The sequence below is a fragment of the Rhinopithecus roxellana genome, chromosome 8 (assembly GCF_007565055.1).
Source record: "Rhinopithecus roxellana isolate Shanxi Qingling chromosome 8, ASM756505v1, whole genome shotgun sequence".
Lineage (NCBI taxonomy): Eukaryota > Metazoa > Chordata > Mammalia > Primates > Cercopithecidae > Rhinopithecus > Rhinopithecus roxellana.
In genome coordinates, this window is record NC_044556.1 from 75,486,705 (window position 1) to 75,501,321 (window position 14,617).

Sequence of the window (14,617 nt, forward strand, 5' to 3'; positions counted from 1 at the left end):
AAGAGTGGCATATATATGTTCAAAGCACACATATGGATAAGATGTGATAATTGATATATGGGTGGGAACACACCAAACATCAAAAGGCAAGATCCATACTTGGTTGTTTTGTTTTCCACTCCCCAGACAGAAATTTTTTATTCCAGGGTGTTGTCATTCCTTCTGGGACACACTGACTAGAAGATTTGCCATTTAACTGGAACATTACACAATAAAGGGTAACAAGTCATCACTAGAACAAACCAATTCTCAGTCAAATTAGTCACTTCTCTCAAGTTGATGGTATTAATGGGATCTATATTTTTAAGATTTTTGACTTCAGGGAAAAAGTCCAAGATTATTTGTGATCGACCCAACTACATGATAACTTCAGACTAGGTAAAAACATATAGAAAAATAAAATCTTAAAAATCGTATTCCTTTTAACATTCTTCCTCCCCTCTTTTGCATCCAAATATCAAGATTCTTGTGACCATCTAGAAAAAAATAGTCTCCTTTTCTAGTGAAGAAAACATCAAACATCTTGATCCTCAAGTTTACTCCAGAGAGTCCTTCTTATTGAACCCAGGATCATCTATTCATTCTCCACATTTGGAGCCTTCACTTCTAATCCAAAGCTTTGCTCTTTCAACTGCTGAAAGGACAATTCCCAGCTTTGGCTGGCCATGCGTAATACATACATTTGGAGAAACTAAAGAGGGCTTGGTGAATGACAGAGCTTTTAGTCATAAAGGACAAAGAAAAAGAGAGAAAAAGTCAGAAAAAAAAACTGTCTTTAGAGATCACACTTCACAATGTTTAACGATGGGTTCTAGGTCTCAGTTCAGGCCCCATCACCTCACACTCACCTCTCATCACAAAGGAAACCTCTGTCCCATGTTAAAGATTAAGAGTAGGAGCTACATAACCATTAAGAAGTTGGTTTGGAGTGGCATCCCATGATTTCACTTGGAAAAAAGAGACAAGGTTGATACATACGCAGGGAACCATTGAGTTTTCCTTAGATGGAGTAGAACTTTGGGCACCTGCACATTTTAGTGCTACATGGTTCCAAGTTTCCAAGGACATACACTGCACAGAGTTAGTTCCAATGAGAGTGTAGCCAGGCTTATATCTGTAGGACACTTCCTTATCTCTTTTGTTATAATTATCATGGTAGATATGTGGAGGTGGTAGATTCCCTGAGAAAAGAGTAAGACATTCTTCTCTGCAGCATAGAGAAGCTCTTTCTAAAATAAGAGCAATCTTCTCTACCACCAGCTTGGGGTTAGTAGGCATGGGATGAAGGTGTTTACATAAGCTGTCCTAAAGGTAAGGCAGAGAGTCATTTGGGTGACATAGAGCAGAGCTGACATGCATTATTTTTTTTCAGAAATGATGAACTTTATAACTGTTTTCTTTATCTTGATTTATGACAGGAAACATTACCCTACTCATCATTTTCCATTTCACTCAGTTCAAAGGGTCTGAGCCATTCTCTCACCAATATTGTAGCCAGTGAAACCAAACTTTTGCAACACATTTTCACCACCAAAATCTACCTCTTCCTTCCTGCCCCAAAAACAAGGCTCATGAGGTTTCTGAGCTTTGTGGACAAAGCTTTCAATGTTGCCAGGTTTTCAGAGAGTCAGACACTTCCCAGTAAAAGAAGAGGAGAAGGGGAGTGTGGAGGGTGCAGACTCAACCTGACGAATAGCTTTCTTTCTTAAAGGCTTCATTTTTCAGTATGAAAATGTATAATGTCCACAGTATTTTTTTTATTTTTAATTTTGTGCCTGTGATACAGCCTCAGGATGTCCTGAGACATGTGCCCATCTACAGTATTTTGAGTCAAATTCTGATCTCAGCCATTTCCCCCATTGGTGTGGCCAATGGGATTGAGAGTTCAGCCAATGGAATTGAGAGTTCATCTTATCTTCATTTGAATAAAATCTAGTCATATACACACACACACACACACACACACACACACACACACACACACACACAAAATCTCTAATCATTGACTTTGGTGCTATCTGCTTTTTTAAAAAGCATCTTTTAATTTCCCCTACAATAACACAGATCTAGTACTGCCCCAAAATACAAAAGAGAAAGAAGTCCTACATCTGAAACATTTAGATACTACTTTCAAAGTTTACTTTTAAACTCTTTAACTAGGCCAGGTGTGGTGGTTCACGTCTGTAATTCCAGTACTTTGGGAGGCTGAGGCAGGCGGATCATCTGAGGTCAGGAGTTCAAGACCAGTCTGGCCAACATGGTGAAACCCCATCTCTACAAAAATACAAAATTTAGTCAGGCATGATAGCGGGTGCCTGTAATCCCAGCTACTCGGGAGGCTGAGACAGGAGAATCACTTGAACCCAGGAGGTGGAGTTTGCACTGAGCCAAGATCATACCATTGCACTCCAGCCTGGGCAACTGAGCGAGACTCCATCTCAAAAAACAAAAACAGAAACAAAAAACAAACAACAACAATAAAAACCTCTTTAACTAGAAAATGCAACCACATATACTATCTTCCTTCTGCTCTTTCCATAGGTACCATATATCTGTTTCCCAAAAAAACCTTGTTTTATTTCTAGATCCTGAAGTTTCAGCCCAACTTACCCCTGAAGCACTTTGGCAGTAGAGGATTCTGTTTGCTGTTTAGTTGACATCATATTACATTGCTGCCTTTCATGGTAAAACCAAGCTTACACTTAAATATCACTGTATCATTTTAAAAAAATGAACATAATCCAGATTCCACAACTCCATTTTCAACTTCTATAATTGAGCATTCAAGTAAGAGTAATACACTGAAGAGGAGGGTTGCTGCAGAGCTCCAGATATCAACTTTATTACCTTTGCTGGTGCAATGCATTGACTCTCAACCAAGAGGTCAAACAGCTTTTCCCTATTATATCCAATATGGCACTGATGATTTCACAGTAAACCTCTCTCCCTGCTGCTGCTGTCATTGGGGATGGCTGGGAGTGACTTACAAGGAATACCTTTTTAAGGAGTAGGTGGAGAAAGAGAGAATAGTATACTTTCTGAGAATTTTCTCTTCATTCTTGCAATCCAAACTGCAACTCAGCCCGCAATTTACCCATTTTGTTGAAATTCTGTATCCTGATCTCAAAGATGATTCTAAATAGGAAGTAGCAAGGTCAAAAGATATATGGAACTGGCTGGTAAAAACCAAAAAGCTATGAGCTGGTCACCAGTCCCCACCCCAGACCACAGACAAATTGTTATAGAAGGGACCTAGGGTAGCTTACTTTTTGCATGGAATAAAGTTGGCAGTGTGTAATCTCCTTGAATGTTTTAGGTGTAAGCATTTATTCACTATGAAATAACTTATAATCAAAGGACAGTAAACAAAGGAAAGTGTGGTAGGATTGGGGGCCATGAGGAAGATGGGTAAGTCATAACTGTGTGCTTAGAGCTACTCAAACCAAGTGTAACCCTCCTGGCTACTCACTTTGGTGTGCAGATGCCCAATTTCCCTCTGGAAGGGGACAAGAGGAATTAAATAGGGTGCAATAAAGAGATTGTTTTACTTACATTCCTAAAAATGTATGTCATTATCCCAGGTTACAATATTGTCTGAGATAACACATGTAGCAGATGAGTCACTAAACACAAAGAGATGAGAAATCTCACAGTACACGTTTACCTATGTAACAAAACTGCACATCCTGCACATGTACCCCAGAACTTAAAATAAAAATAAAAATAAAAAAGAGATGAATGATCATCTCCCAGCTAGACTTACATTTTAGAAAAGCTTCGTTCTTTCTCTACTGAAAGAATAGCAAAGAATAGAATATCATTTATGACAAGTAGGAGTGATAGATTAAGGACTCATACAATTTAAAGTCAAATGAAATTCAAGCTCCTGGGCAGTAGCACTGGAGATTTAAAATTGGAAGAGAGTAGCCAAAACTTCCTTGTCTCCTAGGAATCCTCTCTAGCTGGTAATCTTGAAGCAGTGTCTCTGGAGTAGATCAGGGAGGTGATTTCTTTTTCCTTATTTATTTTAAAAAGTATGTAGCAATTACTCAGATCTCTTTTGGAAGAGTGACGGTTTCTGGTTGGAACTGCTGTTCTGGTATCCATGTACCCTGGAAATGTCTCCTGCCAACCCACCCTTTATTACAAAAATATGTCACTGTCGACCCAAATGCAATACCCATGTGTGTAATCACAGAGTCCTAAAGGAGTTCTCTATGAATCATACATGATTTACCTACAAAAGAAAACCAAACCAAACCAACCCAAACAGAATTTCAGACTGGGATTTAGGAGACTTTTTGGAGACTTTTTATATTTTATATTAGATCTTAACCTGACTGGACTTGCTGACAGGCCTGCTTATGTTTACTCACAGAAATTCTTACATTTACAAAACTTTCCAAAGGATCAGTCAACTCTAGAACACTACTTGTTCAATGCACACAGTCTATATTTCTGTGCATGGACGCCAACTTTATTTGTGGTCAATTATAACTTATACATTTTCCACTTGTATATATATTCTGTTAATCTATGGTATCATCTCCCAAGTCTTCTGCCTTAAAAAAAACTCACATTAACCATTTCCTTTTTGTAACTCATCCTCTACTCTCTGCTCTTCATTCAATTAGTTACCAAAGTTTAGTGACTAGACTCCAGAAATCTCGCCCCAAACGAACTATTTTGTCATTGCAGCAGTCTCTCATTGGATCATTGAATGACATAATTTACTTTTCTAACTGTTCTCCCTTGGGCTGGTACATCTTCTATACCACTGCACATATTATCCTTCTAAAACACAAATGTAGTCATGCCACTCTGCACATTTAAAAATTTACTATGACTTACCATTGTTTATAGGGAAAAAATGCATAGATTTTTTACAAGTAAGCTCCAATCCATTTAATCAACTACCATTCATCACTATGTAGCCTATACTCCAACGACACTGATTTTTTTCCAAAGACATTATGTTCTTGCACACTTATGCTTTTGCAAATGCTGTTTCCTCTGCCTGGAGGGCCTATATTTCTCTAATTCTTCTAGGTAGCATTTATGATTTATTTACCTATGACCTCATAACACTTCATAAATAAGAGAACTACATCATAGTACAACGTATATTTAAGAGTCAGTCTTTACAACTACTGTAGGAGTTTCTCAAAGGCAAAAACTATCAGATTAGCTTTTATGTAATTCCCAGGCCCCACTGTCCGGTCTAGAGCTTCATATCTAGTAGTTACTTAAAAGTATTTTTTGAATTGAATGGGATGAGGATGAGGTAATATTAACATTCTTTGTACTCTAACTTCTAACCTCACCCTAGCACAGTGTGGAGACCATAGATCAAAGTCATAAAGATCACAGGATGAATAAGTTTGGCCAGCTATCATGACTTAACCCTCACACCCAGTGCCCCTAGGAGTAAAAGGAAGCATGTAGCACCTAGGAGCCCTCTTCACTTGAGATGACATGTGAATTTACTGGTCTTTTATCTTAAACATAACACATTATCTCATCCAGATACAGCGACAGACCCAAAGATGCCTCTATTACAGGATTACTCATGTTTACAGAACTGCTGAGCATCTGACCACTTGAAGATCTCTAGGGAGGTGATAAAGAATGCCTCTTGAGGCCGGGCGCGGTGGCTCACGCCTGTAATCCCAGCACTTTGGGAGGCTGAGGCGGGTGGATCACGAGGTCAGGAGATCGAGACCATCCTGGCTAACACGGTGAAACCCTGTCTCTACTAAAAATACAAAAATTAGCGGGGTGTGGTGGCGGGCGCCTGTAGTCCCAGCTACATGGGAGGCTGAGGCAGAAGAATGGCGTGAACCCGGGAGGCAGAGCTTGCAGTGAGTGGAGATCGCGCCACTGCACTCCAGCCTGGGCAACAGAGCAAGACTCTGTCTCAAAAAAAAAGAAAAAAAAGGATGCCTCTTGATACACCCAAGAAAGCATTTGTATTTGCAAGACATCCCAACAGCAAACTTAAGACTGATTACTCTGAATTTTAGGCTTAGCAAAAGGAAACCTTGGCAGAAACTTACCCTGACCTAGAGACAAAAGCCACAGAAACATAAAAACCAAGAGAGGCTAAAACCTCTTCTCTGCTTCTGCCTTGTTACCAATTATCCTGAAAACTTTGATCTTTAGGATGTCAGTCTAAAATAGGGCAATATTTTGTGGAATGAAGAACGCATGCCATTGCAGCATGGGTGAATATACATAGAAATAAGCTCAGAGGTTCAGAGAATTTTTAGGGTAGACTTCAGAGATGGAGAAAGTAATTTTTCATAAAATTTCAGAAAATCCTCAGAATTGTTCTATCTCCTTCACTCTTACAAGTAAAAATTAGTAGTTTTAGTCTGTTTGCTTGTTTTTTCACAGTGAGGTCAGAGACTGGGGAAAACAGGAAAGGCACATGGCAAGGGCCTTGAAGGATGAGTACATATGTTTTGATTTTTTTTATAAGGGTGGTAAGGGGAATGGATATTAATGTTTTCCCAGTTTCACTGGGGTATTATTTGTATGCAAAAAAACTGCACGTAACTAATGTATGCTATTTAGTGAGTTTGTGGGACAAAAAAAAATAAAAATTTTAGATACAAACTTTCCCAGGATAGCATAAGAAACTAAAGTATATAAGCGATCTTGTAAAAGCTCAGTACACATATGATCCTGTAAAATTACTTTAATGAATTTACATAACTATCTTAGCTAATAAACATTTAATGCCTAGAGAGGAGAAAACATGTTTATTATTCTTCATTATTTTATTCTGTTAATCTAGTAGAGTAACATGCCCCCAAAGATAACTCAGTAAATACTTTCTGATGGGAACTAGATAAAGGGATAGTCATTTCAAGACAGTTTCCTGTAACTTAAAATAACAATATTATTATTAATAATGGAATAGAAGTTATTCTAGGCACTAGGTAAGAAACTATAGCAATGATATACTTAGGGATATAGCTGGAAAAGTCATTTTTCTATGTATGAGAACAAGCTCAAGTTTCAATGCCCTAAACTGACAAGCAGAAAACAAGAAGTTAACTCTTCTTCCAGATCAGATGGTAGTCCAGGCAAAAAAAGTACACAGTTGTAAGGCCCTCCTAGAATAGCAGTGTATTTAAATATCAAATTTATAATCTCCTTCTTTTTCAAACAGTTCTGAGACAGGTACAGGTGAAAGTCAAAGCATAAACATGAACCAGCTGCCACAAGGTCACACACAAAGCTTCCAAAACACAGCCAGACCTTAGCTGTGACCCTACATTGCTACTGGAGAAGTCGCAAAGACTGGTTCTAAGAATAGGCATCATTATTGGGAGCCAGATATCACTATAGGTCCCCTTCGATTTATTTCCTCAGTTACTTTAGTTTTCTCTATTAACAACTACAAAAGTCTCCAAGTGCTTACTCTGTGCAAAATAACAAAATTCTACAAGGAATATCAGGGTTTGACCTCAATGGAGACAAACTTCATGATCCTGATACTACTTGTACTAGTGACTGTAGTCAAGTGACTTAATCTGTAATTATCAAATGTAAATAAGGACAATATCAAATTATCCTCCACAAACTGGAAAACCAATTTAAATTTACAAGATTTAATCAGTGGCAGTGACCTGGATGAAGATGGAATGAAGATCTGGAAACAGCAAAAGCAGAAGGGTGCTTCATAGCATAAATTCCCATGATGAAAGGAGATACAGATCACACTTTCTGGATGGGAAAAAATGGGAAAGTCTCATTTCCAATAAGGAGACTTAAGGGCTATCTTCCTTTGGGAGCATCAATCCTCGTTAGTAATGAAAGCCAAAATCCCAGGTCACAAGGCAGATCATATCGGAAAAGGGAAGGTTAATCCATGAGCCATCAAATAATACAAATTTTCTTGAAGGTCACTGAACCCTCTTTACATCTTTCTGCAGCCAGGAATAAAACTCAGAGGAGATCATGACTGGATCAAAGATCAAAGATGGTGACTTGACATTCAGACACACATCCTTCCAACCATGTACCATGTTAAAAACAACCAGACGAAGCAGTTTCTGAGTTAAATCAACAGGGATATATTTAATTACTTGGGCCCAGGGACTTTACCAGGAATGGCTTGGAAATCCATTTGAAATGGATGGAAAACAAACATATAGGATAATAAAAATAAAATCAAAATTTTAGAAAGCAGGTAGGAGGGAAAATCATTATTGAGAATGATAATTCATATAATCAAATACCTTAATACTGGGTTTCCTGGCTATTTGATAAGCAAGTTTTGAATGATGATGTCAAAGTTGTCAGAATCAAAATAGAGTCACTAATGGAAAAACAAAACAAAACAAAAAAACACCCTGACAAAGCCAGGGAAGGCCATGAAAACCTTCTCATGCTTGTATGCCTGTTAACCCAAACTATCATAAAAGACTGAAAAACCACAACCGTGCACAAAGGCCACTGCAACCCTATAGAACATCCTTCCAGCATCTGTTTGTATAACCTCAAACTGGCATCACCCTTGTTATTGGTCTTTGTAGCCAAGGATAATTATTCTAAAACAATTATTTTTCCTTTAAAAACCTTTGTCTTCCTCTCCTTCCTTGAATATACACACAGTTCATGATCACACACATATTCCCATTGCAATGTTCTATTCCCAAACAAATATCTTTTTCTTTTAGAGAGTCTTTCTCTGTTTGTTATTTAGTTTAACAACAGTTATGCATATTAACCAAAGTTCAGTCCTATGCACAGGAGATGTATCTGTGAACATTAGAGACAAGGCTCCCACCCTCATAGAATGTATAATCCAACAGAAAGAGACAGACTGTAGATACTAGGAAATAAATAAGAAGGTGCTGAACATGAAATATGAAATGGAATGATATGTCACAACGTAATGCACTGGAAGGAGAAGGGACAGGGAGGCATGCAACTTCAGTTATGATGGTTAAGGAAGGCCTGTGAAAAAGCAACATTTAAGTTGTGACTGAAGGACAAGGAGGAAGAAGGAAGCAGCCAGGCAAATTGCTGAGTACAAGTATTTTAGGCAGAGGTCTAACAGGAGGAATGAATTTGGTATGCTCCAGGGACAGACAGAAGGCAAGTGTGGCTGGGATGCAATGAGCTAAGCAGAATGATACAAGATCAAGACAGAAAACTCAGCAGAAGGGATCATGCAGGTTTTCTTAGGCCACAGATATGTGAATGTTATCCTGAGTAGAAGTCATTGGAGAGTTCAAGCAGGAGAATCACATGGCCTGATTTACTTTTTTAAAGAAATATTCTGACAACTGGGTAGAGAGTGGATCGAACTGCTACTTTTAGAAGCAAAGAGTACAGGTTGGGGAAAAAAAAATGATGCTTGGACCAAAGGAGTGAGCAGTGGATATATTTTAGAAATAGAATTGGCAAGACTTCTTGTTGTTTTGCATGTGGGGCTGAGGAAACGGGAGGATTCCTGACTTCTAAACTTCTGACTTGGGCTACACAATTGATGGAATTACCCTGTTCTGAGGATGGAAAGCCTGAAAAAGGAGTGTGTGTGTGTGTGTGTGTGTGTGTGTGTGTGTGTGTATTGTGGTCTTCAGGTAGGGAATTGGTTCAGAATCATTTCCATTCAGACTTGGTATATCTAACATACTAGGCATCCACATCAAGATGCCAAGTAGGCAGATGGATGTACAAGTTTGCAGCTCAGGAGAGAGGACAGAACTATAGATAATAAATATGAGTCATCAACATATAAATAGTATTCAAAGCCATGAGACGAGATGAGATGAGGTCTTTTAGGAAGAAGAAATGAAGAAAGACAAAAGAGGCTCAGGGCTGAGCCCTAAGACCCTCTAATATTTAGAGATAGAACAAAAAAGACTAAGAGTCACCAGAGAAGTATGGAAAAACAGGTAAGAGTGTCTTGATTTGGAAGATGAGAATACAGTTTCAAGAGAAAGGAAATCATCAGCTTTTGCTGAAAGACTGAGAAAGATTAAGATAGAAAAATGACCATTAGATTTATCAGCATAAGGGTCAGTAATGATGTTGCAAGAAATAACTCCAGGAGACAGGTGGGGAAGAAGCCTGTCTGAAGTGGAGAAGGTGATAAGGAAATTTGAGTAAGTAGTCAATGAGAAGTTTTGCTGAGAAGGACAAGAAGGGGGACAGGAAAATGGAGTTCCAGTGGGTCATGAGAAGGTCCACAAAGGATTTCCTGGGTATATTTAAATGCTGGTGGGGATGATCATGCAGAAAAAAGCACATGGATGATGCAAGGCAGGAGATATCTGCAGAAGTAAAGTCCTTGCAAAGGCAAAAGGGTATGGAACACGACAATGAATACAGGAAGAAAAGCTGAAATTGTCAGCAGAAAGGATACTTCTTTCATTGTTATAGGAGGAAACATACAAAGATTTCAATTCGTATTTGTTAATTTCCAAGTTACAGGCTATTGATAGGAACTCAAATCAGGAAATAAGGCAGATTAAGGTCTTGCACTCATGGAACTTGTATAAACAGGTAAATAAATAAGCAAGAAGGTTTTAGATGGTGATAGGTGGTCTGTAGAAAATAGAATACGGTTTTGTATTGGAGAGTGCCCTGGAATATGGATACTTCAGACAAGAGTCAGAGAAGCACAATAGGGCGCTGAGCCTTAAATGTCAAGGAGGAGCCAGGCAAGGAGTAATTTGTAGGAAGAGCATTTCAAAGGACAGAATACCCAGTGCAACTGTGCTCAAAGAATAAAGGGAAGGCCAGTATAGCTGGAGCAGAGAGAGTGAGCAGGGTATAGAGAATTTCAGGGAGAGGCAGAAGGCGTCAGATTGGAGAATAAGGGGCGTGGGTTTTATTCTAATGTGACAGGTTTTCTGCAGTGGAGAACAAATCTAATCCCAGATGGAGGTAAGTTTGTAAGTTAGTAGGTTTGTAGCTGATTAGAAAATGGGAGCATTCTTATTTCATGGTTTTGTTTTCTCAGCATAAGACAAATTTAGATGGCCAGTGAAGGCTTAAGTAAAATTTAGAAGTGTGAGAAATTTGAATCTGTTTATGCAAATAGACAAAAGGAAAAATGGGAAAACACTAAAAAGGAAATTTGCTTCCCATTGACTTTGCTTATAGCAGTGTGCCCTATAGATACTTACTGCAGAATCTTCTAGAGTGATTGTTAAACCTCAGCTTTCCTGTGCTAACTCCACACCTATGAACCTCTGGAGGGGGAGGTGGAACCAGGAACCTACATTTTATAAAGGTACTTTAGTAGTTTCTTAAGCACACTCAAGTGCAGGAACTGGCCAAGAGCCAAGAGATGATCTGTGGAGAGCACACAGTAGCAGTAAAAGTCAGCAGTGGAGACTGGGTAAGGCATGAGCCAGGGCAGACAGGTGGGGAAGACCATGAGCAGCACGTACATGACAGGGAGCTGGAGAAATCAGGGGGTGTGAGCTTCAGTGAGATCCCATTCCAAAGGGCTAGAAGGGCTGAAGAAACTAGATTTTCTTCCACTAGAGGCCTTTTAGATTTTTGAACAATAGAGTGAAATAATAAAAATATATATATTTCTCAATTTGTTGTTTTTGTAATTGGAAAGTGACCTATAGGTCACTCTTTAATCCTTCCAATCATGAGAACCAAAATCTCTTAAAAGAGATGAGGTTGTTACACAGGTAATTACAATGCTTAGGAGGGGAATACTGGTAGAAAAATGAGAAATGGACAAACAACAGAAACACAGGAGCTTGAATGGCTGACAGATAGGTAGACCCGGTATTTCATGGGTCTCCAGTTAAGTGACCTACATGATGCTGATGCTGTGGCCCTGAATTGGCAGGACTGGTGAAGAAGTTGATTTTCAGTTGATAATATCCTCTCTGAAATTTAGAAATAGGTGAGAAGTCAGGGACTGTATTCTGCTCTTAGAAAAAGTTGTGAATGTGCATTTGTTCAAAGGGAGTTAATATGCAGAAAAAGAAAAGAGAGATGAAGATAAGGGTCTGGAGAAAAGTTTAAGGGTCAGGAGACAGTAAAATGTCAGGAAAGCAAACAGTAAGTTGTAATAAGCCAATATGTGCAGTATTCCAGACACCTTAACAAGCTGGATGTGCATAAAAACAATTGGACACCCAGCTTGTTAGCTTAAATGCTGGCTCCATAAAAACAAGTTTGTACAGGAGGCTTATTACTGACATTTAGTAGTAACAACTAATATCCAACTTTCTTTGCTTAGTTTCATTTGTACTCAGGGCAGCTCAGTGAGGTGGAAGGCCAGGTAATCATTAGTTTCATTTTACAGATGAAGAAACTGAAGATCAGGGAGCTAAATGACTTGCCAAAAGTCACCCAGTTATTGAGGTCTGCATACAGTAAACGTCTTTATCAACTAGGAATGCATAGTACCCTGGAGATAATTAGAAACTTAGACCCATCCTGTAGCCAAGAGATGCTAATCTTAATTATAATCTTCCATTAAAATCAAGCCAATCTGGAGGAAAAAAGATATAATAAACGGTGAATGAGACCTTTGCGGACGTCCACATCATTACAGAAGGTTAATAACAAGAAGAAAACAATAGTTTTAATCCATGTCTCAAAAATAACTACGGATGGTTAATGTTAAGGATCTCTTTACCAATATCACATTAGAGTTCAGAAAATCTGAGACCCATGCTTGGGAACCAGGTCTTACTCTTATTCAGGGAAGGGAGCCGAGGCTCTGCCGCTTTTGCTGGGCAGGAGCGCAGTTCAGGGTGTACAGAAACAGCCTCACGTGGCTAGTTGGTGCCGCACGCAGTGGGTAGATTTCCTGCGGCGAGCGGTAGCGCTGACCGCCGGCCAGAGAGCGATGAGCACCTGCAGAATCCCGGGGGCGGGGAGCCAGGAGACCGCGAGCACCAGCACACCGCCAGCCACACGGGGCCGACCAGACAGCGCCCCTCTGTGGCGCAGCTTCCAATTCTGGAGGTCCCAGCTCCCGGAGGAGCCAGTGGGGACAATCAGGACCAGGCGGTTTATTGCAGGGGTCCCTCAAAGCTAGCGGGAGGAGGACACGCGTGGAGGGCTGTCCCCACCTTCTCGCTTTTAGCCCCTGGTTTGCATAGCGGCACAGAAGCCTTCCCTGCCCGGGACGCGTCCCCACCTCCGTGCTCCCCCTCCCAGCTCACCGAGGACCCCCGGTGCGACGAGAGCCAAGAAAACCCCGAGCAGGCCCGCGGCGCCCATGCCACGGCCGAAGCCCCCGCGGCGGGATGCGTTCCGAGACCCGCGAGCGTCCGGCAGCTCCGCGAGGGCAGGGCTGGAGCAGCAAGAAGCTGTGAGCCAGGAGAGGCGGGCCCTTAAATATTGTCCGGCACACTTGCTAGTTCTGCGCGCACACCTGCAGGCGGCCTGGGGGCTGACGCGGCGCCGGTGAGGGTGGGACAGGCGGGAGGGGCCGCCCGCACGAGGTGGGCAGGGAGCTCTGAGCCACTCTGGCTCAGACTCGCTCCTCGATGAGGTGTCTTCCCCACTTTTTTGACCACGCAACCCACTACACTCACTTGTTTCTTTTTCTAGAACTTAAACAAAACTTTCATGAATTAGTACTCACCCTTAGTAACTACAATGTTCGTCTTCTGTGCCATGCTGTGTTATGCTAGACTAGGCTAGGCTATCCTATTCTAATTCTTATTTCTAATAAGAATATATTAGAAATCCACCAAACTCATTTCAAAATCTATTAGTGGATTCATCTCCCAGTTTGTAAAAACACTGTAAGTTGACTTAGGGAATATAGGAACTGCAGCCACTTCTGCTCTTCTTTTTATTTTGAAGTAATCTCTACAGAAAAGTTTCAAGAGTACTGCAGAGAATTCCCATATACTTGTCATCCAGATTCTCTGCATGTTAACATTTTGCTGTATTTTCTTTACCATTCTCTATTCTTTCTCTATAGACATATATGTACATAGATGTGCTTATATAATTATAATTATGTAATTATTACTTTGGAACCATCTAGCATTTATTCCTACTCTAAATGGTTCACTAAGGAGTTTCTGTTCCATAACTAGAGTGCAGTGATCAAAAATAAGAACTTAACATTGACACAAGGCTATTCTATAAGCTATCATCTGTATTTAAATTTTGACGATCATCTCAATAACCTGCGTTATGGTAAAAACAATAACAACAATAGAAACCAACCTTTGTTTTTCCTGGTCCAGAATCATTTCATGATCATGTATTGTGTTTGATCATTATGCCATCCCCCCACCCCTACCCCCACTTCTTTAATCTGGAAAAATGTCCTCAGCCTTTTTGATATTGCATGACCTTTACATTTTTGATGGATACACTGCAATTATTTTTGGAGAATGACTTTTAAGTCCGTTATCTATTATAATAACAAAATACCCTGAAGTTAGTGGTGTAAAGCAAGAATAAACATTTATGATCTCACAGTTTCTGTGGGTCGGTCAGGTGGTTCTGGCTTGGGATCTCTCAGGAGATTGCAGTTAAGAGGTCAGCTGGAGGTGCAGTCATCTGAAGGGTTAACTGGGACAGGCGAATCCACATCTAAGATGACTCACTTACCAACCCTTGACTGGAAGCTTCATTCTTCACCAAGTGGATT

At 40.1% G+C, this 14,617-nt stretch overlaps 1 protein-coding gene across 3 annotated transcripts in view; it reads right to left on the reverse strand.

The window, feature by feature from the left end:
• CR2 (complement C3d receptor 2) overlaps positions 1 to 13,403 on the reverse strand; it is a 39,501-nt gene extending 26,098 nt beyond the window's left edge. For all 3 annotated transcript variants that reach the window (XM_010365632.2, XM_010365634.2, XM_010365633.2), the window contains exon 1: positions 13,167 to 13,403. In XM_010365632.2, coding sequence (XP_010363934.1) covers positions 13,167 to 13,224 — 58 coding nt within the window. In that variant the 5' untranslated portion in view covers positions 13,225 to 13,403. The remainder of the gene's footprint in view (positions 1 to 13,166) is intronic.
• Positions 13,404 to 14,617: the final 1,214 nt, after the last annotated feature.